The 27865-nt window shown below is 37.6% G+C and overlaps 1 protein-coding gene and 1 long non-coding RNA gene across 3 annotated transcripts; both read right to left on the bottom strand.

Moving 5' to 3' along the window:
* Positions 1–1034: 1034 nt before the first annotated feature.
* PRXIIF (peroxiredoxin IIF) lies at positions 1035–26212 on the bottom strand. 2 transcript variants are annotated; one of them, XM_028227333.2, is made up of 5 exons: positions 25920–26212; positions 25788–25817; positions 22410–22568; positions 1469–1563; positions 1035–1335 (listed from the first exon to the last, which is right to left on the bottom strand). In XM_028227333.2, exons 1-5 carry the CDS (start codon positions 26103–26105, stop codon positions 1230–1232), a joined length of 576 nt encoding a protein of 191 aa, XP_028083134.2. In that variant the 5' UTR covers positions 26106–26212; the 3' UTR covers positions 1035–1229. The 2 variants fall into 2 exon arrangements, with proteins under 2 accessions (XP_028083134.2, XP_082733619.1); XM_082877493.1 differs by lacking the exons at positions 1035–1335; positions 1469–1563 and adding exons at positions 18295–18363; positions 18469–18531 and having other exon boundaries at positions 25920–26204.
* Positions 13215–14266, bottom strand: LOC114284437 (uncharacterized). Its single transcript, XR_014334994.1, has 2 exons — positions 14053–14266; positions 13215–13969 (listed from the first exon to the last, which is right to left on the bottom strand). It is a non-coding gene; the product is annotated as an uncharacterized LOC114284437 (long non-coding RNA).
* Positions 26213–27865: the final 1653 nt, after the last annotated feature.

Genomic DNA, 27865 nt, shown 5'->3' with positions numbered 1-27865 from the left:
TAAATAAAAATGATCTAATAATATATGACAATCGATATTTGATAAATTTAATTTTTTGCATGAATAATTTTCTTATTTATTATATAATATGTACGATTTAAATTATCGAAATGAATCCAAATTAATTTGATAATAGATTAATTTTACCATAAAGTTGACCTTCAATTTTAACAAATCCGAACTCCAAATAATTACACTAGTTTACAACTTTCTATTGCATATTTTTACAGAAAGCATCCTTTACTCTCTCTATTTTTTAATAAACCTAAAAAACCATATTTTTTTCTCTATTTTTTTTTTCTTTTTAGTGTTTTTTTTTTAATTTGTACAATTTTTTTATAAAAAAATTAATAAAAATTCAAGTCCATCTAATGTAGAATGATTTAAAAAATTAAAAAACCAAAATATAAAAATAAAATTCAATAAAAAAAAGAGAAAAAAATTAGTATATATTTTTGTCTTTGGTGAACTTTTATTTATTTATTTTTATTTTTTTGGTCTACCTAATAGAGTAAAGCCCAAAAATTTAAAGCTTTCAAGTTTTTTTAATTTACTAAAATGAACTTTTGTTTTAAAAAAAAAATCACTAAAAAAGTAAATCCCAAACACACGAGATTGTTGAACTTCTATAATTGTTAGACTATATGTAATTCTCTTTCATAATTCAAACAAAGAATTAAGGCAAAAAAAAGCACAGTACTTTCATTAATGGGTGCTTCAAAATCTGCCCTAAAAATTGGCAGTTTCATGAGACAATAAAAGTAAACTCCTTCTTCACTTCCCATGCTCTCTTTCTAGTCCTTCAATTTACCTTTGAGACTACAATCCGTACCAGTAAGAGACATAATTAATGCTCAATAGCAGAGCATGACCTTGTTTGATAATCCATCACAAAAAAGTAAGTAATCACTTGCTTAATGATATGATGTCAAAATCTGAGTTAAATGACTTCCTAAACTATCAACAAAAAGTGGGAATCCTAAGGCACACAGAGCAAAAGAAATCATTGAACAAGTCTACCTCTGGCAATAGCATTTTTGACGCTTCAACAACATTAAATTTTGCATTATTACTTACCCACCAAAAACACAAAAACAAAAACAAGAACAAGAAAAACAAAAACATTTGCATTATTAACCATGTAGTCACTACTTCAATAGGGGATAAAGTATAATTACATACAAAATATCAAGATGGCTGCTTGGATTATGGAAGAAACTGAGACTGGTTCATATCTGTCCCAAGATTACATCCCCACCTGAAACCTCAAACTCAGATGGGGCTTTCTCCACATTAAGAACCTTAACCTTCCCATCAACCACATATGCTGACCATCTATAGAGAAAAAAAATTGTTTTGGTTAGAATCTCGTACTTTTAATGTGTAGACAAACAATTTCTACCAATAAAAGACGAAAAAAGGCAGAGGCCAGTGCGGTGGTTTGAGATGTTAGTCAACAATCACATACCTGTGAGAGCGATGCCCAAGCAAAGCAGCAGAGAGATCTATTCCCAAGTCCAAGCTCTTGTTGAAGCTCCCATCAAAGTCACCATAAAATTCAATCTAGAAAGTCATAATAGATTATAAAATATGAATGCTTCAGCAGATCAACGATGTCCAATCTCAATGCATGAAAGGGGAGACTCATCAGCAGTACCCATGTTACATGTACTCTTCAACTTTCCCCAATGTATCCATGTCCAACAGATATGACAGGGTGAGAGTGTGAGATATGCATTTGACACCCATGCCCAATTTAGGCACTTGGATCTTCTAATTTATATTATGTTTGAAGAAGAAAATGCTCACATTTGCTAGTAAAAAAATATTTTTAGCTTCTTACACAAATGAGAGAGAAATTTCATAATTTTTCTAAATCCTATTTAATATGAAGCATATTTCTAAATAATGTGCATAATTTTATCTATGAAATGTATACAATATATATGTGTGTGTGTGTGTGAGGGTTTAAGACATGTTCCCATACTCATCTAAATTTTGGATGCATATCCCAACAGCCTAAGATTTAGGTTTAGGAGGATTTGATGCTTGGATATATAATCTGTTAGCAAAAATTCGGTTTGGGCCAAATCGATAGACGAGATTCGACAGAAAACCCAGAATTTCACAAACAACAAAAAATCAGGCAATTGTGGTTTGAATATCCTATGTCTTGACAGATTCAAGGACTTCTTTGGAGGTTGCAATGCGAAGAAACAAATGTGAATAAAATGAAAATCAATTGAAGAACAAGTAAACTTGCCACTTAATTACAAGAATTAAATTACAAACTCAATGTACATGACAATCGACAGAGGGGAACTTGGCCACAGAGGCTGAATTCTACACAGACTACTCCTAAATACAGAAGCTATTGCTAACTAAGTTAAATTACTCCTAATTCCATATGAGTTATGTGTTAGATCGTCTTTCTTTCCTTTTAAATTCAAGCCTTTATGCTGCTTCTCTACTGCCACGTGTCCCATCACGGAGCAAATTCCCTCCACTTCTTGCATAACTACTCATGATCTTCACAACTGCTGGTAACTGCTCCTCTGTTGCAGCACTCATTTTCTTTGCAAATAAACCACGTATCTTGCATCATCTGCGTGCCTTATCTCATAACGTGACACCTGGGCCACGTTTGGCCCCATCTTATCAAATTATCAGAGGAATCGACGGAAGAAAACTGCGTCTGCCATATCTATTCCTTTAATTGCGTTACTTAGCTCTACATTCTAGGGTACACCTCCCACTGGAAACTTAAGATTTTCACCTCTAGCATCCCTTGGATCAACTCTCTATATTTATTGTAGCTATTCAACAAAGATGATAAATTTTAGTGCCAACAATGCCACCCTCATTCAAGACAAAAAGATATTTTTTTTTTGAATGAATATCATAAAGGACAAAATAAGGCTTGGACATTTATATATTTGGGCGATGCATTTAGGCTTATAAAAACGAGCCCACAAATCCAAGCCCAAATATTTAAAGTAACATCCGGACGTTAAATTAAAATTAATATGAATTCAAACAAAAAAGGCCCAACCGTCAAGCCCAATTGGTAGTGACAGGCCCAAACTTAATTAAGAGGGTCCACCATAAGCTATATGAACATTAGAATTCAAATCATCACTTCACCATTCTCATGCCCTTTGGTCTACTCTGTTCTTCACCTTCTGCTTTGAAAACCCTTCTCTTTGCTTGTACACTCCAATGGCACCCAAACGAGCTCAAACCAGAGGAAAGAAACAAGCAGAGATGCCATCTGTGCAACGCTTCCCAACTGAGTTCCAACCAAAACTTCGCCAACATATTTTCAACAGTTGCATTATTCCCAGCAGCAACACCTCTGCCCAAGGGGAATTAGGTCTAACCGTTTTTGCCAAAATCCCTGATGAACTTACCCTCTATTATCCCATTGCAGATACTGAAGTGATGCTTTTCAAAAAAGAGAAACTAGCCTAGAACCAATGGCATTCGAGCCCTAACCCCTTACGTTCATTGCAAAAACCAAACCCTAATTGGAGATTATGGGTTCATCGCATGATGGTTTACGATATTGACCTGTGGAGAGCTCTTGGCATTTATGATGTCATTCGATTGTCAACATTAGTCCTAGATATGGACAAATGGGCTATTGGCGTTGCAGCTTGTTTTTGATCTCTGTCCTGTAACTCTCATTTTAAAGTTTGGTATGATCTCTCCCACCATTCTTGATATTGTACATTTGACTGGCCTCCTTGTTACTGGCCAACATAAATGCCTTTTAACTCCTCAATCAGTAGTCCCACTTGACACTGACCTCAGTTATGGAAAGTTCCAAACAAAATATCAACAATTTTTTGGTGAACCCACCAAAAAGAAAGGACAGCTTTTTACTTGTTGTGGCTCTCCCAACATTTTCTATGTGTCCCAGGTCTCAAAATTACCAAAGAGTATTTGGTCCTAGCAACTTATATCCAAGAAGGCACACAACTGGCCTTTGCCCCTTTTCTTTTGGGCGCATTATATAGGGGTCTTTTCTCTTTAGTCGATAAAGAGATAGATCATAATGGTGGAGGTCCTTTTTGGCTCTTTCAAGCCTGGCTCTATGCTTATGTCCCTGAAATTAAGCCTACCACTCAAACCCCTTACTTCTCTCCTTGCGAAAATTATGCTGAATTCTTCTTATCTTTTCGACCAGCCTCATCCAATTCATTTACCAAGGTTTTCACTATTCTATTTGAGCTACCTGTCGATAGAGACCCTCAGCTTTTCATCCCTTTCCATAACTTTCAGTTCACTTCCACAGGATTAACATATATCAATGTTGCTCCTCAAACATTGAATGACACTTGGAGGCAACAACAAAAAGACTTATGGGCTCAAATTCTCATTCCCAAATACATTCTAGTAGGTGGATTCATCTCTACCAATAGGCTTTCCAACTGTAGCTTCGAAAGCTATAATCCCTACCAGTGGGCCAGACAAATGGGACTATATCAAATTGTCCATTGTCCTTACTTACACTCTACCATCCATGAACAAGTGGGATCCATGATTCAATTCAAAATCTCTCAAGAAGTGAAAGATCTGCTGGCTGAAAATCAAAAGTTATTTGATCAATTCAGCTTTTTCTACTGCTAGATTACCCCCTTTACTACCACAAGGTTTAATGAATGGTGGTCTTTAATGAGTGCCTTGATCTTTGATGAAGATCTTCATGCTTGTCTTTGGAATGTGCTCCCAAACAACAGGAGAGGAGCAGAGATGACCATTGGAAATTCTACCACTTTTTCCTTTCTTTATGTATACTACTTACTTTTTGAGTTTATTTAGCCCTTTATGCTCACTCATTCATATATATATATATATATATTTTTTTTTATATATATGTAGCACAACCTCCTAGCAAGATTACCCCCTGGCTATAGAGATGCCGGCCCAGGCTAATCCAACTCCTAAGGACAAAGGCAAGGCTCCAATGAACCCCCTAAAGAAACCTAAAGGCAACCCTTTAAACACCACTAGCAGTGAAGGGTTCATACCTTACAACCAAGGTATAGAGATTGAGAGGAGGACCAAGAGTAGGCAAGAAGAACTCCAAGAACTTTTACCTTCTCAGTCTCAATTGGAGGGTGGTGTTGCTCTTGAGAGGAGGTCAAAAAGACGGCAAGAACAACCAATTCCTCCTCAAGTCACAGCTCCTGCTATACCAACATCCTCTTCCTCTAGCAGTTCTTCTTTTCTTCCAATAAAGGTACAGCTTTCATTCGAACTCTTACTGAGTCAATATGTATTATGTTTGTTCATACTGACACCTTATTCCACTCTTCTTCCTCTCTTTTAGTCATTATTTCAATTATACAAGAGGAGAAAGCTTCTCTCTCCAGCTGCATCTCCTTTTGCTTCTGAGAGATTGCCTGAGGCCCAGACCATTCCACCTTCTATGCCTGAAGACCTGACAAAAATGCGTTCTCCTCAAACAAACTTAGGGCGCATGAATCCCCAACTCACTCAAGAAGAACAGACTGGTATTAGGGAAAAACAGGCTGATCCAGAAAGAGTTGACCCAAAGAGAGTGGGCTTAAGAGGATTAGCCCCTGAATTGGCATACCTTATGGCTGATATTCCTCACGGGATAGCCCTAGGGGATTTGATGGCCTTACCTCTTAGAGGAGTACGCCATGGAAACAATGAGGTCATAAATTTCCCTGGTGTGGCCTCTTCCTTGAAGGAATCGGAAGCCCCTGACCATGCTAGAGTGACTCCAATTGACTCAGGTTGTGTCAGAGAAAACCCAACTAATTTAACTGACAACCCTGATAGCCAAACATCTCCTATCGACAAGAGTTCTCCTATTCATGAGCCTACCCCTGATCCAAATGATGACACTCATCAAAACAGCCAAATCCCACTATCGAATCAAAATGATGAAAGTTGACAAGGCTGATACTGAAATCTTGGAGAGTGAATCACCTTTAGATGAAGAAAGAACTTCCCCTGAAGAGATTACTCATCCTTTTACCATGAACATGGGGGTCCAAACCTCTCACATTCATAGTCCTGTCCAGGAGCTAACTCCAGAGGTTGTGGTCACCAACACCAACAATTCTATTGCTCAAGAATCACTGGTAATCACCTAATCTTTTCACACATTTTTTATTTTATTTTAAGTTACACCAATGATTAACTTCACTTTCTTACTGCCACAGCCTGCAATTGTATCTTCTTCTTCAATTAAAAACTGGTTTCTGGGCATTCCTGCTGTACAAGAAACTGTTGCCAGTCTTTCTGTCGAAGGCAAAATAAAGCAACTGACTGGTGAAGATCAAAAATTGATGGACCAGTTCTTCAACTTGCTTGATCAATCTTTTGGATGATCTAGCCCTTTCGCAAACCACAGTTCTAACTGAATGCCTAAAAGCCATTGCACCTCTAGTGCCACAATTATTTGATCCAGACCAAGTGCAAGCCTTCCAGAACTTCCTTTCGGAACTTCCCCAACACTTGGCAGCTATCAATCAATTCCACTCTGAGCCAAAGACAACTGAAACTCAAATGGACCAAATGAAAAAAGCAGTCACTGCTCTGACTGAGGCCGCCACTGAATCACAAGCCTTCACCATCCAAATTGCTAACCTCACAGCAGAAGAAAACCAACTAGAAGCTCAACTAGCACTTGTGAGAACTTGAAGAGCTGCTACTAAACAAAGACAAACCACCCTCTCTCAACAAATCCGAACTCTATTTGCTCAAGAAGAAGGTGGTCCACTTGCCATTAGGCAGGTCCAAACCAGACTCAGGCAGAATAAAATCAAGCACCAAACTGCCCTTCGAGCCTGGAGTAGACTTTCCATGTATTTTCAAAAAGACTGGACCAAATGTAATTATTTTGATCTGTACTTATTGGAATTGTACTTTTGGCTTGTCATGCATGTCCCTTAAATATAAATAATATGGGAGTGTGACCTAGGGGGCAACTAAGGCCACAAATGTATGGTACTCCTGCATATGGTATTCCTACATTTGATGGGCCTGGTTACCATGAACAAAGAAATAGGCCAATGAATCAAGTAAGGCCTCAGAATGCACAGGAACATGTCATACAACAACCCTATTATGAACCTAACATAATGCATCTAAGGCCTAGAGGGCCTGGTCCTCATTTTCCTTACTTCCAACCAGAAGTTCAGGGAGGGAGACAGCAGCAGCAACATTTAGACCCTCAGGTTAATAATAGGCAGCAAATAATGAACATCATACAAGAAATGTATGGTCTAGGCTTGAGAAGGCCAGATAGACCGATGTTTAGGAGTCCTTACCCTCAATGGGTGGAAACAACTCCCATTCCAAGAAATTATAGATTCCTGAGTTTACTTTGTTTACAGAAGAGAGACAATCAACTATAGAACATGTAGGCAGGTTCATTCTTCAGTGTGAACCTGGTTATGATGATAATTTAAAACTAAGGCCCCGTTTGGGAACAGGCTGATTTAGTAACTTTTTGACTATTTGTCTAAAATATAAGCTAAAATAAACTAGTATGTTTGGGATGACTTTTTGGCTTTTTACAAAAAGATGTGCAAAAAGTGGAGAGAAAAGAGAATCTTTGGCTTTTTGGTATGGGTTGTTGGCTTTTTGGCTTTTTTAGTAACTTTTTGACATTTTGGCTAAACTGGCTCTTCCCAAACGAGGCCTAAAACTCTTCCCTCATTCTCTGTTAAAAGTGGCATTTACATAGTTTATTAACTTGCCAGAAAATTCTATCCATACTTGGCAAGAAATGGAGAGTCAGTTTCATGCCCAGTTCTTTAGAACTGAGCCTGAAGTGACAATGGTGGATTTGTCAAAATTTAAACAAAGGCAAGGAGAAAGTGCAGAACAGTACATCGACAGGTTTAAAAAAGCAAAAAATAGATGTCATGTGTACATGCCTAAAATAGAAGTTATAAGGTTAGCCCGGAATGGTTTAGACTTTGAACTTAGGAAAAAGTTTGAAGGCATGATGTTTAGAGACCTGTTCGAGTTGTCTTCAAGGGCAACTAGTTATGAGGCCATTCTTAGAGAAGAGCAGCAGAGAAATGCAGCCTTATTAGGAACTTATTATCAAGAAGTTGAATTTGATATGGATATCGATATAGATGTTGCTCAAGTAATAGGTAAAAAACTGTGATTTGTGAAACATTAAAGAAAGCTAACAAACCTGTAAGTATGCCAGCAACACAGCCAACCAAAAAGAATGTGACTGTATCACATAGGCAGTATTCTTTTGATTTATCAAAAGTAGATGCACTATTTGATGAATTATTAGCAAATAAATTTTTAACTTTAACTCCAGGCCACAACATTCCCAAAGAAAGGGACAAGTTTGGCGAAGAGTATTGTAAGTGGTATAATTCTTTCAGGCATTCCACTAATAATTGTGTTACATTTCGCAATTGTGTGCAGGATTTGATTCAGAAGGGAATGTTGAAGTATGCTGAAAAAGATAAAGGGGTCATGGCAGTTGATGGTGATCCATTTCCCAATATTGTGGAAATTAATATGGTATCAACTGATTTTCAGTCAAATGATCAAAAGAGAAAGGGAAAAGACCCTAGAGTTCTCTTGGTGGAGTTAGAAAAACTTCACAAGGAGAGAATGGAAAAAATGGCAAAGGAAACAAAAGGGAAAAAAGTTCAGGAAGAACCTATTGAGAGGTTCATTTGTTTTAGGTGTGGTACTGATAAAGAAAAGGCTAAGGCCATTGTGATTAATGGAATTCAAAAAATTGGAAAAGATGTTGGCCTGAGGTTTAACACTATGGGTAGTGGTGATTTGCAAATTTTTGATAATGATTGTATGTTCTATGATGGGACTGATCCAGGAATATTTGGTCCCGCAGAGAACTATGGCAAGGATGATGCTCCATTTTTATTCCAAGGAGCTCCTGTTCATCCATGTTTTGGTGGATCAAGCAATGTCAAGGCTATGCTCAAGCAATACAAGGGTGCTAAATCCTATGGAAGTCCAAAGGTTGTGACCAGGCCATACAGTGGCCAATAACAGTAGCCTGGTTTGTCATACAGTGGTCATCAACAGGCGGGAAGGCCATATGGAGGGCAACAACAGTTTGTAAGACCATTTGGAGGATTTCAACAGCAACATCATGGCCCAAGAATGAGGCCAGAAATACATCTAGTTCAACCAAGGATGGTGAAGCCACCAGTACCATCTCGTCTAGGATGGCAAGGGGTTTCTTACCCAAAGTTCCCAATGAGTGGTTGGAGGCAAATGGGAGAAATAAGAACTCAGAAAAGGAGAGAACAAAGGAGATTCCATGCTATGATGTCTACAGCTGCAGGTGATAGGCCAGCTGGAAGGCAAGATCTAGTATGGACTAGAAATGGATTGGTTCCTACTGCTGGAGCAATAGGGAAGGAAGGGAAGGGTTCAACTTCTAGAGCCCATCCAGTTCAGACAATTCAGCTTTTGAAAAGGAAAATGGAGCCCGAAAAGGCAGATGATAGACCTGTTGGGAAACTCTCTAAGAAGGCTTTGCTAAGGCAGAAGTTGAAAGAATTAGAGAAAGATCTAATGTCTAATGAAGATGACAGTATTGAGAAACATGTAGCAATGAAGGATGATCATGATCAGGATCAGGATCAGGATCAGGATCAGGATCAGGAAATGGTCACTGATAACATGAATATTAATGAGGAGGTTAAGGAAGATGAAGTCAAGGCAGATAGGTCTGATGGTGACTTTGGAGAAAAATTAGCTGCTATTCATTTTGGTTCTTTACCTCCATCCTAAGAAGCATGGACACGGATACGTGACACGACACGGATACGACACGGACACGCTGACACGTTAATTTTCAAAAAATGAAGGACACGACACGTAGGGGACACTCGTGAAATATGTAATTTTATATATTTATTATATGTTATATATATTAATATATCATTCAAAGATAATAAAAAATGCAATATGACACTAATTCTTATAAATTTATATGATTTTTGTTTTATTATTGTATCTTAAGTTATTTTGTTTAAACTTATAATTAGTTTCATATGTATCCAATCGATAGACACGTGTGTTTATGTGATTGACATGTGTGTCTTCCAAGTATCCAAAGAGTGTTCGGCTGTTTAAAAAAATTTTAAAATTAGGACACGTTTTGAAGAGTGTCGGACACGTGTCCTAAGACTGTCGGTGTCCGACACGGACACGACGCGGATACGTCACCTTCTTAGAAGTGTCCGTGCTTCTTAGCCTCCATCCAAGGAGTGTAACATGATTATGACCATCCCTCAGAGATTTCAGGCTAGGCCAAACCAGCCAGATGAATTGGCAGGAGATGTTAAAGATCTGACTGAACCAACAGTTCAGGTAGCAGTGGTTGAGACACAAACCAAGCCACTAAAGTCAATTGAGGTGGTTAGGTCTATTGATGGAGAGAAAGTTGTGCTGAAAAAACCAAAGGATAAGCTCATCAGGCATCTAAGGCCTTTACATGTCAGAGCTTATTTAGAGGGGGCCCCAATAGAAAGGGTTTTGATTGATAATGGAGCCATTGTCAACATTCTTCCTTCTAGGACACTGAAAGCTATTGGGAAATCTATTGATGACTTGCTCCCTGCTGATGTGAACATAAGTAATTTTGCTGGTGGATCATCTGAGGCCAAAGGAGTGGTGGCTTTACAACTACAGGTTGGTTCCAAGTCAATGGGAATAACTTTCTTTGTAATAGACTCCACTTCAAACTACAATGTGCTACTAGGTAGAGATTGGATTCACCTTAATGGTTGTGTACCCTCTTCTTTGGACCGGGCATTGATTTTCTTAACCAATGGTGGTAAAGGAGGGATGGAAGTTTACTGGGCAAATGCAAATCCCTTTGTTGCAGATGTTAATAACATAGAAGCTGCGTTGTATGATGAGGATTTGGGTCCAATTGTGATTGATGAAGAAGAGGTTAAGTCTCAGGGAAAGAGTTTGACAAGTGAAGAATTCAAGGCCTTCATTGGAGAAGGTTTTAAGCAGATAGGCCAGGAATTGGCCAAACCAAGCCTGATGCAAAAGTAGAAAAGGCCTGTGATAGAAGAGGTTGCTGAGGATGAAGAGTAATGCAAGTACAAGTGACAGAAGAAGACAACCTAGATGAGACAACTAATGTAATTAGATCTACTTTTTCTAGGCTTTTTTATTTCTTCTTAGAAAGTAAGTTTGGCTCTAAGTATATGCTCAATTGTTCTTGGGCAGAATATGTTATTGACAGTAGCCCTCTGAGTTATAAAGAGGTGCAATTGGAGCATCTGAAGGCTGCTCCTACCAAACTTGATGACCTCAAGGCAGATGTGCAGGACCCTTTAGATGAATATAACTTAGGGAGTAAGGCCTGTAAAAGGCCCGTCTATGTAAATGCTAATCTATCTAATGAATGTAAGAGCAAGCTAGTTGGTTTGCTTTTTGAGTATGTGGATTGCTTTGCATGGACTAATGAAGAAATGCCTAGATTAGACAGAACATTGGTAGAGCATAGACTCCCAATTAAAGGAAATTTCCTTCCTCATAAACAACCTCCAAGAAGGATGACCAATGAAGTCACCTTATTGGTTAAAGAGGAAATTGAAAGATTACTCAAAACAGGTTTTATTAGAACAGCCAGTATGTTGAGTGGCTGTCTAATGTTGTCCCTGTAATGAAGAAAAATGACAAGTTAAGAGTATGCATAGACTTTAGAAATCTAAATCTAGCAACTCCTAAGGATGAATATCATATGCCAGTGGCTGACTTATTAGTGGACTCAATAGCCAAAAGCAGGATTTTGTCCTTTATGGATGATCATGCTAGGTATAATCAGACTTTTATTAACCTAGAAGATACACATAAGACAGCCTTCAGGTGTCCTAGTGCTTTGGGGACATTTTAATGGGTAGTCATGCCTTTTGGATTAAAGAATGCAGGGGCAACATACCAAAGGGCAATGAATTTTATTTTCCATGATTTGATTGGCAGATATTTAGAAGTATACATAGATGATGTAGCCATCAAGTCTGACAATTTTGATGAGCATTTGGAGCATTTGCAACAGACATTTCATAGAATGAGAACTTACAAACTCAAGATGAACCCTTTAAAATGTACATTTGGGGTATCTGCTAAAAATTTTCTGGGTTTCTTAGTACACCATAAAGGGATAGAAGTGGACGTTAACAAAGCCAAAGCAATTTTGGAGGCAAAACCCCCCGCCAACAAGAAAGAGTTGCAAAGTTTTCTTGGAAAAGTAAATTTTTTGAGAAAGTTCATAGCCAATTTAGCTGAGAAAACTTTAGCATTTTCTCTTTGGTAAAAATTAAGTCAGATCATGAGTATAAGTGGGAGACATGCCATCAAGAAGCTTTTGATCTCCTCAAAAAATATTTGGCAAACCCCCCAGTGCTTATGCCCCCAGTGGCAGGAAAGCCTTTGAAGTTGTATATTTTAGCTTCTGACCTGTCGATTGGTTGTTTATTGGCTCAAGAAAATACTATGGGTCATGAGCAAGCCATTTACTACTTAAGTAGAAGGCTAAATGATGCTGAGACGAGGTATAACTCTGTCGAAAAGATGTGCTTGGCACTTTATTTTGCAGTCATTAAACTGAGGCATTACATGTTGCCTGCAGAGGTGTATGTAGGGGCACAAACAGATGTGATTAAATATATGTTGTCCAAGCCTATCTTGAAAGGAAGACCAGGCAAATGGATTAGCTTTAATCAAATACTGTTTCAAATATGTACCACAAAAAGCGGTTAAGGGGCAAGCCTTGGCTGATTTTCTAGCAGAACATCCTTGTTCCTCTGTCGATTTAGACCTGTATAAGGTCAATGTGGTGGAAAATGAACCTTGGAAGTTAATGTTTGATGGTTCAAAAATAGATCAAGGAGTTGGTGCAAGTGTTGTGTTGATTGCACCAAACAAGCAAATGTACTAATTTGCATATCAGTTGGAAGCACAACATATTCACTCTTGCAATCAAGCTAAGTATAAAGCTTTGATAATTGGTCTAGAGTTGGCCATAGAATTCAAAATTAGAAGCCTCCAAGTTTTTGGAGATTCACAATTGGTCATTAAGCAAGTTTTGGGAGAGTTCAAGTGTGTAAGTGGTGTAGTGTTCTAGGGGAGTATCTAACTGAGGTCAATTGGTTGATAGATTTTCCATTAAAGGGACATGCATGACAAGCTAGAGTAAAATATGACAAGCTTGAATAAAATATGATAGATTTTCCATTAAAATGCCAGCCAAAAGTACAATTCCAATAAGTACATATCAAAATAATCACATCTGGTATAGTCTTTCTGAAAATACATGGAAAGTCTACTCCAGGCTTGAAGGGCAGTTTGGTGCTCGATTTTATTTTGCCTGAGTCTGGTTTGGACCTGCCTAATGGCAAGTGGACAACCTTCTGCTTGAGCAAACAGAGTTGGGATTTGTTGAGAAATGGTGGTTTGTCTTTGTTCAGGAGCAGCTCTTTGAGTTCTCACAAGTGCTAGTTGAGCTTCTAGTTGGTTTTCTTCTACTGTAAGGTTAGCAATTTGGATGGTGAGGGCTTGTGATTCGGTGGAGGTCTCAGTCAGAGCAGTGACTGCTTTTTCATTTGGTCCACTTGAGTTTCAGTTGTCTTTGGCTCAGAGTGGAATTGATTGATAGCTGCCAAGTGTTGGGGAAGTTCCGAAAGGAAGTTCTGGAAGGCTTGCACTTGGTCTGGATCAAATAATTGAGGCACTAGAGGTGCAATGGCTTTTAGGCATTCAGTTAGAACTGTGGTTTGCGAAAGGGCTAGAACATCCAAAGATTAATCAAGCAAGTTAAAGAACTGGTCTATCAATTTTTGATCTTCACCAGTCAGTTGCTTTATTCTGCCTTCAACAGAAAGACTGGCAACAGTTTCTTGTACAGCAAGAATGCCTAGAACCAGTTTTTAATTGAAGAAGAAGATACAATTGCAGGCTGTGGCAGTAAGAAAGTGAAGTTAATCATTGGCGTAACTTAAAATATAAAAAAAAAAATGTGTGAAAAGATTAGGTGATTACCAGTGATTCTTGAGCAATAGAAGTGTTGGTGTTGGTGACCACAACCTCTAGAGTTAGCTCCTGGGCAGGACTATGAATGTGAGAGGTTTGGACCCCCATGTTCATGGTAAATGAATGAGTAATCTTTTCAGGGGAAGTTCTTTTTTCATCTAAAGGTGATTCACTCTCCAAGATTTCAGTATCAGCCTTGTCAACTTCAGCATTTTTGTCTGGTCTTTGTTAAAATCCACCTACTCTCCACCTACTTCACCCACTTAAACCTACTCCACTAAACATAACCCACTACACCACTACCACCTCACCTACTCCACTAAACCTAACCCACTACACCACTACCACCTCACCTACTCCACTAAACCTAACCCACTACACCACTACCACCTCCACTTCACCTACTCCTTACCTACTACACACTCACCCTCTTCTATATATAGGAATCATGAATCATTGTAATAGATATCAATATATCAATCAATAATAATACATACAATTTATTCTCTCTCTTTCTCTATACATTATTTCTTACATGGTATCAGAGCTGGTTTAAAACCTAGTATTTTCGCTTCCCCGGCGGGCGGCAACCTCACCTTAGCCGCCCGCCGGACCTCAACCTATTCCGCTGATAAAATCAACAAAGATTTGTGCAACTGTAGTCATGTGTGAGGCTGATGGAGAAGAATTCTTCACCTCATATGACGAGACAGTCTGGAACTGGAAACACTGCAACATTCTGCTCTGGAATTCTGCAGCAGCTAGATTATAGCTTGGTTGAGTGCCAAGCTTTGGTTCTTCCACCCACTCTTGAACTTGCCCAGCAAAGTGTGAAGGTTCATGCTTGTGTTGGAGGGACTAGTGTGCGCGAAGATCAGCGCATTCTCTCCAGTGGGGTTCATGTTGTTGTTGGTACTCCTGGTCGTGTGTTTGACATGTTGCGGAGACAATCACTTCGCCCTGTTTACATCAAAATGTTTGTCTTGGATGAAGCTGATGAAATGCTGTCACGAGGTTTTTAAAAATCAGATCTATGATATTTTCCAGTTGCTGCCACCCAAAATCCAGGTTGGAGTGTTCTCAGTTGCTGCCACCCAAAATCCAGGTTGGGGTGTTCTCTGCCACAATGCCACCAGAGGCTCTTGAAATCACCAGGAAATTCATGAATAAGCCTGGAAAGAGAAAAAGCTCATGCTAGGATTTGCGAAGTGATTCGCTGCAGGAATTTTGGCTTTGGATGAAACCCTTACCATACTCTACTCATTCTCTCCAACTGTTCTAACTTTTTATTTTTATTATTATTATTATTATATCAAATAATCAATGCACTCATGTTCCCCACTAACAGTGTCCACTTTTGACCCAAACCATTTTCAATCCATCATTTCTCCTTCACCTTTTGCACCCCACTCACCGACTCTCTCTCCACTTTATCACATGGGTTTGTCCCTCTCTCTCCTCCATTTGATTTCAAAAATCACTTATTTTTATTTATTTTTTCCAAGTCACTTTTCCTCTTTTTTAAATACCCCACTTTATTTTGAAACAATCGCACTGATGTTTTTCATATAATCCATCTATAAATATTTTTTATCTATTTTCTTTCTCCCTTGTTTTCTTTCATTTTATTTTTATTTTTTCAACAAAACACTCCCAAAAAAAAAAAAAAACAACATTTTACAAACTTGTCATTTCTTCATGCCGGGGATCAACCCCGATCAGCATTTTACACCATAAAAAAATAAAAAAAAAAATAAAAATAAAATAAAAATAAAAATAAAAATAAAAAAAAAATAAAAAAAAAAAAAAACACAAAACAAAACAAAACACAACCAACACAAATCGGAACAGTGGGATTTTTCTTCTCGCCTATTCTGCCGGTCTTTTCTTCTTGCCACCGTCTTGGGCGGCCCTTGCCGGTGTTGCCTCCGTGTTTCCCACTCCACTGGGCATGATCACTACTCCCTGCTCCTCCACTGCAGCATATGGCGGCCCTCCAAATCGGAACATAAAACTGGCCTTCCGCTTCAGCTCCTTGTTTTCCGCCTTTAGCACACTTATCTCTGCTCGCGCATCCTTATACATGCGTTGGAGCAGAGCCAGTTGGGCGTTTAACTGCTGCACCTCATTTGTCCTACTCTGCAGCCGGTTCGACAAATTTGTAACCGCAGTCATGGTTTCCACACATGACTTCAAGGTATACTGATTGGCCTCCACATCCGACTGCACCGCCATTTTTTGCTCCACCGACCGCATCGGAAAGTTCAACGGAGCAAAACCAGAGGTGTTTGGTTGAGGTTCACTGGCCACCGCACCAGTTATTTCTCTTGTGGACTCGTTCAGTTCTGGAAAAAGCGTGAGCAGACCACGGGAAGAGGAGGCCATGTTCTGGGTAGCTGGACGGGAAGAAGAGGCCATGTTGCTGAGTGTTTCAGAGACGGGTTGGTTACAGAGTATTACAGAGTTTCTTTCTCAGCAAAGGAAGAGTTGTTTTCAGAGGATTTTCAGAAGTTTTTTTGTCTGCCTCAGCCTCAGCATCAGCATCAACCTTGGTTAAATAGCGAGGCAGCCACGCGTATCGCGTGCCTCTTGCCACCAGACGACAAAACGGGCGTGCAAGCCAAGGCGCCCACGTGCCTCGCCATCATGTCCGGCACACCTTTTGATGAATTGGGCACGCCTTTTGATGGCACGCCTTTTGACAAAATTGGGCACACCTTTTGAGGGTGCAACTTCTACAACGGTCCGACATGACCCTATAAACTGTCCCGACATTAATTTCGGTTAGCTCCTTTATGGGTCCGACAAGACTCTGTAAACTGTCCCGACATAGATTCCGGTTAGTTTCTACAAGGGTCCGACAAGACTCTGTAAACTGTCCCGACATTTGATTCCGGTTAGCTTTTTCAAGGGTCCGACAAGACTCTGTAAACTGTCCCGACATTGATTCCGGTTAGCTCCTTCATGGGTCCGACAAGACTCTGTAAACTGTCCCGACATTGATTTCGGTTAGTTTCTACAAGGGTCCAGCAAGACCCCGTAAACTGTCCTGCTACAACGGTCCGACATGACCCCATAAACTGTCTTCTACAACGGTCTGACACGACCACACAGTGTCTGCTACAACGGTCCGACATGACCCCGTAAACTGTCTGCTACAACGGTCCGACATGACCCCATAAACTGTCTTCTACATCGGTCTGACACCGCCATCCAGTGTCCTCTACACCATTATGACACCACCATACAGTGTCCTCTACATGGTTATGACACCCCCATACAGTGTCCTCTACAACGTTATGACACCACCATCCAGTGTCTTCACCAATGGTCTGACACGACCATACAGTGTCTCTTATCCTCTTTTATTTTTATGTATTTTCTTGTTTTGTTACTCTCTCCAAACTCAAGTTGGTTAGTTCCTATCCCCCTTGAGTTTGCGGGGGGCTGTTAAAATCCACCTACTCTCCACCTACTTCACCCACTTAAACCTACTCCACTAAACATAACCCACTACACCACTACCACCTCACCTACTCCACTAAACCTAACCCACTACACCACTACCACCTCACCTACTCCACTAAACCTAACCCACTACACCACTACCACCTCCACTTCACCTACTCCTTACCTACTACACACTCACCCTCTTCTATATATAGGAATCATGAATCATTGTAATAGATATCAATATATCAATCAATAATAATACATACAATTTATTCTCTCTCTTTCTCTATACATTATTTCTTACAGTCTTCAAGCATAGAAGGTGGAATGGTCTGGGCCTCAGGCAATCTCTCAGAAGCAGGAGGAGATGCAGCTGGAGAGAGAAGCTTTCTCCTCTTGTATAATTGAAAGCATGACTAAAAGAGAGGAAGAAGAGTGGAATAAGGTGTCAGTATGAACAAACATCATACATATTGACTCAGTAAGAGTTTGAATGAAAACTATACCTTTATTGGAAGAGAAGAAGAACTGCTAGAGGAAGAGGATGCTGGTATAGCAGGAGCTGTGACTTGAGGAGGAATTGATTGTTCTTGCCTTCTTTTTGACCTCCTCTCAAGAACAACACCACCCTCCAATTGAGACTGAGAAGGTCAAAGTTCTTGGTGTTCTTCTTGCCTACTCTTGGTCCTCCTCTCAATCTCTATACCTTGGTTGTAAGGTATGAACCCCTCACAGCTAGTGGCATTTAAAGGATTGCCTTTAGGTTTCTTTAGGAGGTTCATTGGAGCCTTGCCTTTGTCCTTAGGAGTTGGATCAGCCTGGGCAGGCATCTCTATAGCCAAGGGATAATCTTGCTAGGAGGTTGTGCTACATATATATAAATATATATATATGAATGAGTAAGCAGAAATGGCTAAATAAACTCAAAAAGTAAGCAATATACATAAAGAATGGAAAAAGTGGTAGAATTACCAATGGCCATCTCTGCTCCTCACCTGTTGCCTGGGTGCACATTCCAAAGACAAGCCTGAAGATCTTCATCAAAAATCAAGGCACTCATTAAAGACCACCATTCATTAAACCTTGTGGTAGTAAAGGGGTAATCTGGCAATAGAAAAAGCTGAATTGATCAAATAACTTTTGATTTTCAGCCAGCAGATCTTTCACTTCTTGAGAGATTTTGAATTGAATCCTGGATCCCACTTGTTCATGGATGGTAAAGTGTAAGTAAGGAGAAGGGACAGTTAGATATAGTCTCATTTGTTTGGCCCACTGGCAGGGATTATAGCTTTCGAAGCTACAGTTGGAAAGCCTGCTGGTAGAGATGGATCCACCTACTAGAATGTATCTGGGAATAAGAATTTGAGCCCAGAAGTCTTTTTGTTGTTGCCTCCCTAGTGTCACTCAATGTTTGAGGAGCAGCATTGATATATGTTGATCTGGTGGAAATGAACTGAAAGTTATGGAAATGGATGAAAAGCTGAGGGTCTCTATCGACAGGTAGCTCAAATAGAATAGTGAAAACCTTGGTAAATGAATTGGATGAGGCTGGTCGAAAAGATAAGAAAAATTCAGCACAACTTTCGCAATGAGAGAAGTAAGGGGTTTGAGTGGTAGGCTTAATTTCAAGGAAATAAGCATAGAGCCAGGCTTGAAAGAGCCAAAAAGGACCTCCATCATTATGATTTCTCTCTTTATCGACTAAAGAGAAAAGATCCCTATATAATGTGCCCAAAAGAAAAGGGGCAAAGGCCAATTGTGTGCCTTCTTGGATACAAGTTGTTAGGGTCAAATACTCTTTGGTAATTTTGAGACCTGGGACACATAGAAAATGTTGGGAGAGCCACAATAAGTAAAAAGTTGTCCTTTCTTTTTTGATGGGTTCACCAGAAAATTGTTGATATTTTGTTTGGAACTTTCCATAACTGAGGTCAGTGTCAAGTGGGACTACTGATTGAGGAGTTAAAAGGGCACTTATATGTTGGCCAGTAACAAGGAGGCCAGTCAAATGTACAATATCAAGAATGGTGGGAGAGATTATATCAAACTTTAAAATGAGAGAGTTACAAGACAGAGACCAAAAACAAGCTGCAGCGCCAATAGCCCATTTGTCCATATCTAGGGCTAATGTTGACAGTTGAATGACATCATAAATGCCAAGAGCTCTCCAAAGGTCCATATCTAGGCTAGTTTTGCTTTTTTGAAAATGGGATAATAGAGGGTAAGTTCATCAGGGATTTTGGCAATTAAGGTTGGACCTAATTCCCCTTGGATAGAGGTGTTGCTGCTGGGAATAATGCAGCTGTTAAAAATATGTTGGCGAAGTATTGGTTGGAACTCAGTTGGAAAGCATTGCACAGATGGCATCTCTGCTTGTTTCTTTCCTTTGGTTTGAGCTCGTTTGGGTGCCATTGGAGTGTACAAGCAAAAAGAAGGGTTTTCAAAGCAGAAGGCGAAGAACATAGTAGAGCAGAGGGTATGAGAATGGTGAAGTGATGATTTGAATTCTGATGTTCGTATAGCTTATGGTGGACCCTCTTGATTAAGTTTGGGCCTGTCACTAACAATTGGGCTTGACGGTTGGGCCTTTTTTGTTTGAGTTCATATTAATTTTAATTTAACGTCCGGATATTACTTTAAATATTTGGGCTTCGATCTGTGGGCTCATTTTTATAAGCCTAAATGTATCGTCCAAATATATAAATGTCCAAGCCTTATTTTGTCCTTTCTGATGTTCATTCAAAACAAAAATATCTTTTTGTCTTGAATGAGGGGGGTATTGTTGGCAACAAAATTTATCATCTCTGTCGAATAGCTACAATAAATACAAAGAGTTGATCCAAGGGATGCTAGAGGTGAAAATCTTAAGTTTCCAGTGGGAGGTGTACCCTAGAATGTAGAGCTAAGTAACGCAATTAAAGGAACAGATATGGTAGACGCAGTTTTCTTCTGTCAATTCCTCTGACAATACGATAAGATGGGGCCAAACGTGGCCCAGGTGTCAAGTTATGAGATAAGGCACGCAGATGATGCAGGATACGTGGTTTCTTTGCAGAGAAAAGGAGTGCTGCAACAGAGGAGCAGTTACGAACAATTGTGAAGATCATGAGTAGTTATGCAAGAAGTGGAGGGAATTTGCTCCATGATGGGACACATGGCAATAGAGAAGCAACAAAGCCAGCAGCATAAAGGCTGGAATTTTAAAGGAAAGAAGGACGATCAAACACACAACTCATATGGAGTTAGGAGTAATTTAACTTAGTTAGCAATAACTTCTGTATTTAGGAGTAGTCTGTGTAGAATTTAGCCTCTGTGGCCAAGTTCCCTCTGTCGATAGTCATGTACATTGAGCTTGTAATTAAGTGGCAAGTTTACTTGTTCATCAATCGATTTTCATTTTATTTACATTTGTTTCTTTGCATTACAACCTCCATAAAGTCCTTGAATCTGTCAAGGCATAGGACATTCAAACCACAATTACTTGATTTGTTGTTGTTTGTGAAATTCTGGGTTTTCTGTTGAATCTCGTTTGCCGATTTGGCCCAAACCAGATTTTTGCTAACAGTGTTGGTGTCCAACACGGACACAACACAGATACGCCATCTTTTTAGAAGTGTCCGTGCTTCTGAGCTAGGCATCCTAAGAATATTTTGAAAAAAGTACGCTCATTTAGTCCCATGGGATGGGGGCATCCTAAGAATATTTGACTGAAGAAAAGAGTTGGCCAAGATTTTTGAAGCATGTTGGGCTGTCAACAATAGCAACTTGACCTATGTTTCCTCCCGTACATGGGAAGGAGGAGAGGGGGCAGTACAAATGTATGCACATGGGATATGACCATGGTTATCAAAATCCCGATCCAGATCTTACGATCCTACGATCTTACGATCCATTTGAGTATAATCGATCCGGATCGTGTAAAAAAATCCTTATAGGTAGGATCTTTCGATCCTGGTAATGGGATCTTATAGGATCGTGGAATCCCGATCCAAATCCGATCCTATTTACAAGTCTTGTTTTGTATTGTATGACATATTTTATTGTAAATTTTATGTTTATTGTCTAAATACCCATTTATGTGGTCAAAATAAATAATAAAAATTAAGTAGTATTAAATCAAATAGACAAAAAAAAAAAAAAAATTAGGAAACAAACATTCAAATATTGCAGTAATTTAAGAAAATTAACTAGTCAGAAAAACAAACTTAGTTTTAGCAGAGTTTAAGGAGGGTAAGATGATTGCAACTTTATCTAAATTTTTGGAGAGATTATTTTTGTTATTCAAATCCGCTCTACCAGGGATGCTAACGATAAACCTTATCATTCGGTTAAGTTGCTCTTTTTAGTTCTTAATCTATTTTCATATCTAACTTTGTTAAATATTTTTCATCACTTTTTATGCATTATTGTAAATTGTAAAGTATTTTGTTATAGAATTCTTCTTCTTCACCTTCTTTTTTGATGAAATACAAAACTTTTACCATCGAGTTGTCTATTATATAATATTATATGTACATTTTATATGGAGTATTATATTTTTCACAATATCTTCACTTTTTTTTAATAGAATATATGCTCATTTTGTGTATACTTTTTAGAAAATATTTATTTAAATTAAATAATTATGTAATTTGTCTTTTTCGGTAGGATCTTACGATCCTCGATCCGATTCTACGATCCGATTCTATAAACACCTCCAACGATCCAACGTAGGATCCCGATTTTAACAACCTTGGATATGACCCCTCATATGATGATTACACAGAAAGGAAGAATAAAATAAACTAGATTACACCATTGAGTCCTCTTAATCCATTTAAACATCCAAAACAAAAGAGATGCATGATATGAGCTATTAACATATTAAAGCTGTATGTTTGGAAGGAAAAAGGATGACTAAGAGGATAACTTACAGCATCTTTGGCTTCAATTTTCTCTGCCCAACCATTCATGGTATATGGATCATTAACAGCTACGCATATTACATGATCAATTCCTTTGCCCTTGAACTTATCAATGTTTTTCTTGTAACTAGGAACATGCTGGGCCGAACAAACTCCAGTGAAAGCACCCTGAAAAAAGTAAAACAACAGTCATGACAGTTACAATGCATAATAACCAAAACATAAGACCAAAAAAGGCAGATTATTGAAATGGGTATGTAGGTGGATCTCATTTGCAGTCTTTGTAGGAATGAAGCGGAATCTCATGAACACCTGTTCTTCTTATGTCCTTTTGCTGAGATTATTTTGGCAAAGTTGCTTGCTTACAATGAATCATATTTACAGTGATCCTTTGGGTTGGTCTGATGAGCTTTAGAGGGAAATTTCGTACTGTAATAACAGCAATCTGAGATGCACTATGTTCAAGCTTTCTTTGGCTTGTACTCCATATCAAGTCTGGCTAGAAAGGAATGGTAGAGTTTTTGCTCAGGATTTTAGACATCAATATGTGATTGTGGCTGACATGATTAAGGATAGGCCTCGTTTGGCAATAGGCCGGTTTAGCCAAAAAGTCAAAAAGTTACTAAAAAAGTCAAAAAGCCAACAACCCATACCAAAAAGTCAAAAATTCTCTTTTCCCTCTACTTTTTGCACATCTTTTCGTAAAAAGTCAAAAAGTCATCCCAAACATACTAGTTTTTTTTAGCTCATATTTTAGATAAATAGCCAAAACGTTACTAAATTAGCATGTTCCCAAACGAGGCCTAGAGCTAGAGCTAGCTCAATAAGGGGAGTTAAGAATTTTTTGCAAAATAGTTTGTATGGAGTAGGGGTTTCCTTGCTCTACGCTGCAATCATAACACTTGCTCCCCTTCTGGTTCTATAGTTCTTTTTTATGGTTTAGTTTCTGGGTTTGTTTTATTTTGTTTTGAAGTGTTGGGTTGTGCCCCTTGTTTGTTTTGCAATGGTGTTTTCTTGTGATACAAAATTTAAAGGTACAAGAAAAAAAAAAAATTCAAATCAAGGAAAGAAACAGAAAAATAAATTATTGATGCCAGGGTATATTCTGTATATCTGAGTTATCAATGTGGAGTCCTGCGTTGCAAACCCAAATCCTTTCACTAAAGAATTCAAATCAAGGAATGGTAGAGTTTTTGGGTATTTTTACATTTCTTCTTTTTGCCGTACAATTCAATTTCTTGAATCTTCAAGAAAGGGTCAGTAATTTTAAAGCATGTTATTGATAATTCTAGTATAGGTAACTTAAATGCTGTGTTTGGTTTTCAGACAGAGGAGAAATAGGAATTGAAAGGACAATGATACAAGGAAAACTAATTGCCTCATATTCTCTCCTTCGAAAAAATAACTAAAAATTAAAATTTATCAACCATGATTGAAGAAAATTAGAAGGAAATATAACATCCACAACAACGAATTTCTCTGCTAGTTTGCCTCAAATTTATTTTCCTTCTATTTTCCATTGCCAGTAAACAACATAAGATTATTTCCTAGCATTTTCTTTTCCTTTCAATCACTAAATCAGCAAACCAAATGGAGCCTTAGGATTGTTGCAAACAAACTATTTTGAGCATACGGAAGTAAATATTCTGCCGAAATGGTTCTTAATGGAAATAGTGTTGTTAACTCCACATTTCCAAGACATACTAGCTTCATTTCTTTTCTATGTTTGACATGATGTTCTTTAGTTCTATGGAACACAAAGCAACAAAATGAAATGTGAATGAGCAAGAGGGCTCAAATCATTTGGATTACAACAGTGCCAAGTAATATTGCTTTCCATTTTTACAGCATGCATGGATAAGGCTGCTATGCACAGTCCATTTTTTCAGAAGAAGAATCCAAAAGTTAATGAATTAAAAGCCTTTTTGTCCCCTTTTCCCAATAGGAAAAACTAAAAGCCAATTTTGGCAACTATGGAAATCTGTGGGGAAGTTTGGTGATTTTCCAATATCAATTGCGGAAAATATTCTTACCAAAAACACGAAATGATGTGAGAAAGTCTATGGCTCCATTTGGTGGAGCTTTCAAAATATAATTTCACTCACTTTTGAGTGTGGTGTTTATTTAGCATTTTTAAAAATTAATTCTACATTCACTTTTGAAAACTCTTTCTAAGGCGGAAAATTTGAGCTAACCGATCGTCCCACTGGGTTGTGTATTTGGTTATAAGTTATAAGTTTTTGTATCAAATATCATATGTCACATCACTCAATTCAAACTCAATTTAAAACTGTTTTCAAAACTCATAACCAAACAAAATTTTCACACTCAAATCATAATTCCAAAATTCACAAACTCAAAATACAACTCTATTTTTAAATCATAATTCTAAAACTCTACCAAACACTACCTATATTTTCTGATCATCATTTCAAGAAAAAGTATTTTATGTTGCACTTTATAGTTGCAAAAAGAGATCTTGGGTTTGCTATGCTCATTGTTTGGTATGGCAGGGGTAATGCCTCGGTCGTTTAAGGATCTTTTTCTTTATTGGCATAGGGGTTACCCGAGGGGAGGAGATAAGAAAGTTCTTTTTTTCCTTACTCAAAATTGTATTGAGAAGATCACCTTAAAGGAGATGGGAAGGATTGGGATGTGGCTCCTCTATGTTTAATGTGGTGTGTGTGGAGAGAGAAGAAAATGAAATCTTTTGGCAGTGTGGACTGCTCTACTGATATCTTGAAATGAACTGTTCTTGTTAGGCATTTTATCTATCTAAAAGTCACTATAACATATATATATATATATATATATATATATTTTATTTTGCCTATCCAATTTTTTATGTTTTCATTCCAATCCTACTTTTTATTTTAGCTATTCATCCAAATACTACTCACTTTATTGGAATGCCACATCAGCAACAAAGATAGAGGGAATGGATCATGAGAGTCAAATAGATTTTGCCTAGCCTTTGAAATCTAGCTAGCTAGTGAATATGAACTGAGACAAAATGCGTAACCAAATGCCTAGTGGGTTGGAGATGCTCTTTTCTTTTTTGGCCCAAGGAGGATTATTCCATTTGTTGCATTCTTCTATAGATTTTTTAGGATTTATATATATATTACACTACTAATTTAAGCTGCAATTCAAAAAGATAAAATCAAATCAAATAAAAGCTGGGTATTCATTTTCTCCTTTATTGAATTAAAAATAAATAAATAAAATAAAGTCACTCAATGATTCCCATAAATTCCATCCCCAAATGTTGTTTGCCTGTTTTCTAGCAGAACTTAACAATGTACACATACACACACATACATCTATATCCACAATATTATCATCAGTATATAACAAACAAATGATTGAAATAGAAAATCAACTTACAGGAAGCCCAAAGATGACTACTTTTTTGTCCTGAAAAATAACATTAACCAAATTAATAAAAAAAACAAAACCCAGGTCCAAAAATAATAGAACAAACAAGAGGATTAAAATTAAGATTGAAAATTAGCGAACATTAAATATGTCTTTGAGAGGTGTAGTGGCGAACTTAGAGGCGACGCCTTCGTCCCAGCTCCGAGCTTTCTGGAGAGAAACGTCCGGCGCGGCAGAGACCAGATCCGTCCCCACCGCCACGGAGGCGAAGGCTCGCCGCCATGACGCAGCCACCGTCGCTGATCGCTTTAACATTGCAGTGGCCATAGATTTGTACTGATAACACCTCGCTTTTCTCAATTGCTCCCTTCGTTGATTCTTTGCTACCGGTGGTTGGTTAGTATGTTCACAAGGGATTTTATAAAAATCACATAATTTTATATTTTTTTGAGTTATAATAAAAAAAAAAAAATAGGTTATAATTATAATTAAAATTTTAAAATAATATTATAATTAAAAATAAAAATAAAAAGTTGTCACAATTAAAAAAGTTGGTATAATTCAAAATACATATAATTTGAAGGTGCAAAGATGCTCTCCCCTAATAAGCATGTTTACTGTCTCAATTCACTCACAATCATTAAATATATTTTGAGATTTTCACATTTTAAGATGTTCATATGATCCAATCACAATGAGTAAATTTGAACAAAAGCATAGAGTTATTTGAAGACAAAAGAATAGAATTATTTGGAAACAGACATCCTTGCACAATTTGAAGGGAGTGTATAATGGAATCTTCATTACTATGATGGTGTTTGGGAAGTTTGAGACTTGGGTTTTTCTTTTATTTTTTTCACGAAAAGACAAACTTTTTGCAAAACCAATAAAAATACATCCATATAAAATATCACATCTAATCCCATAATCATTTTATTTTTTCTCTTACAAACATCATATCCAACCACAAAAAAACCCAACCATCTTCCAAAACACGAAAAAAAAATTCTCCAATAATATCTTATAACTAAAAAAATCTACACAAAAACTCACTTTCCAAACACCCACTATATGTTGTGGGTTGGATCTACTGGATGAGGATGTTAAGGATGGTGTAAATTGGTGTTGGGCTAGGATTTGCATTTGGGCTTACATCTGAGAGCCAACTTGGTGTATGGGCTTTCTCTAGGTTTCTACAGCATCAGGGTTGATAAACGAATCAAACAGTTAATTATTTAAATTTGATTTGAAATTTGAAATTTTGTTTAGGCTTGATTACTTAAACTTCTAAAGTCAGTTTCAAATGAGTTTTTATCGAGCCAAGCTCAAGTAATTTGATGTTTCTATATAATCTTAGGCCTATCCAATCGAGTCGAATGAACAATTAATTGTTCAAATTTAGTTTGAAAACTTTAACGAGTTCCAAAATATATTCAAGGTTAACTTGTTTACTTAAAGAACTAAGCTCAAACAAGTTTTTAATAAGCCAAAATATGAGTTGAGTTTAAACTGTTTGGTTCGTTTATCCCCCCTAACAACAGTAAAGTTAGAAGGGAGTTAAGTATATTGTTCAATAACTTTAGGGTAAAATTAAGACGTCTACTCATATTTGAAAATATATATACAATAAATTTTAAAAATTCAATATAGTTATAATAAGTTCAAATATGATTTTAATTTACTTAACATGTCTGTTAAGTTAGACAAGTGAAATATAATTTATTAGTCATATGAATAGAAAAATAATATTATCATCTGTAGTATCTTAAAATGTATATATTATCTTATTTATATTTTTGTATTTTCCTTCCATCAACATTAATTCATATCCCTTTAGCTTTAATCATATTAAAATTGTAAGACTTACTGTATTTTTTCAAAATCTCCATAAAGATGAATATAATTTTTATGTGTTACAATGTTACTCTTTATTTTACATATTTTATCCTACATATTTTATCCACATAGACGGTTTCAAGGCGTCTTAAAACTCTTCAAATGTAATTAGAAGAAAAGACTTTCGTTAAAATAACTATTGTAATAACTATCATGTTCAAGAGAATAAAATAGGATAGAACTGGCTACAA

The sequence above is a fragment of the Camellia sinensis genome, chromosome 7 (assembly GCF_055761805.1).
Source record: "Camellia sinensis isolate YWXY chromosome 7, ASM5576180v1, whole genome shotgun sequence".
Lineage (NCBI taxonomy): Eukaryota > Viridiplantae > Streptophyta > Magnoliopsida > Ericales > Theaceae > Camellia > Camellia sinensis.
This window is presented reverse-complemented; position numbering and strand designations above follow the sequence as displayed.

Excerpts from the sequence above, each read along its gene's own strand:
- PRXIIF (XM_028227333.2), bottom strand. The coding sequence starts at position 26,105 with ATGGCCACTGCAATGTTAAAGCGATCAGCGACGGTGGCTGCGTCATGG. Across the intron at positions 25,818-25,919 it reads CTCTCAAAGACATATTTAAT|GACAAAAAAGTAGTCATCTT; the intron begins GTTCGCTAATTT and ends GTTATTTTTCAG. Across the intron at positions 1,336-1,468 it reads CTTGGGCATCGCTCTCACAG|ATGGTCAGCATATGTGGTTG; the intron begins GTATGTGATTGT and ends TTTTCTCTATAG.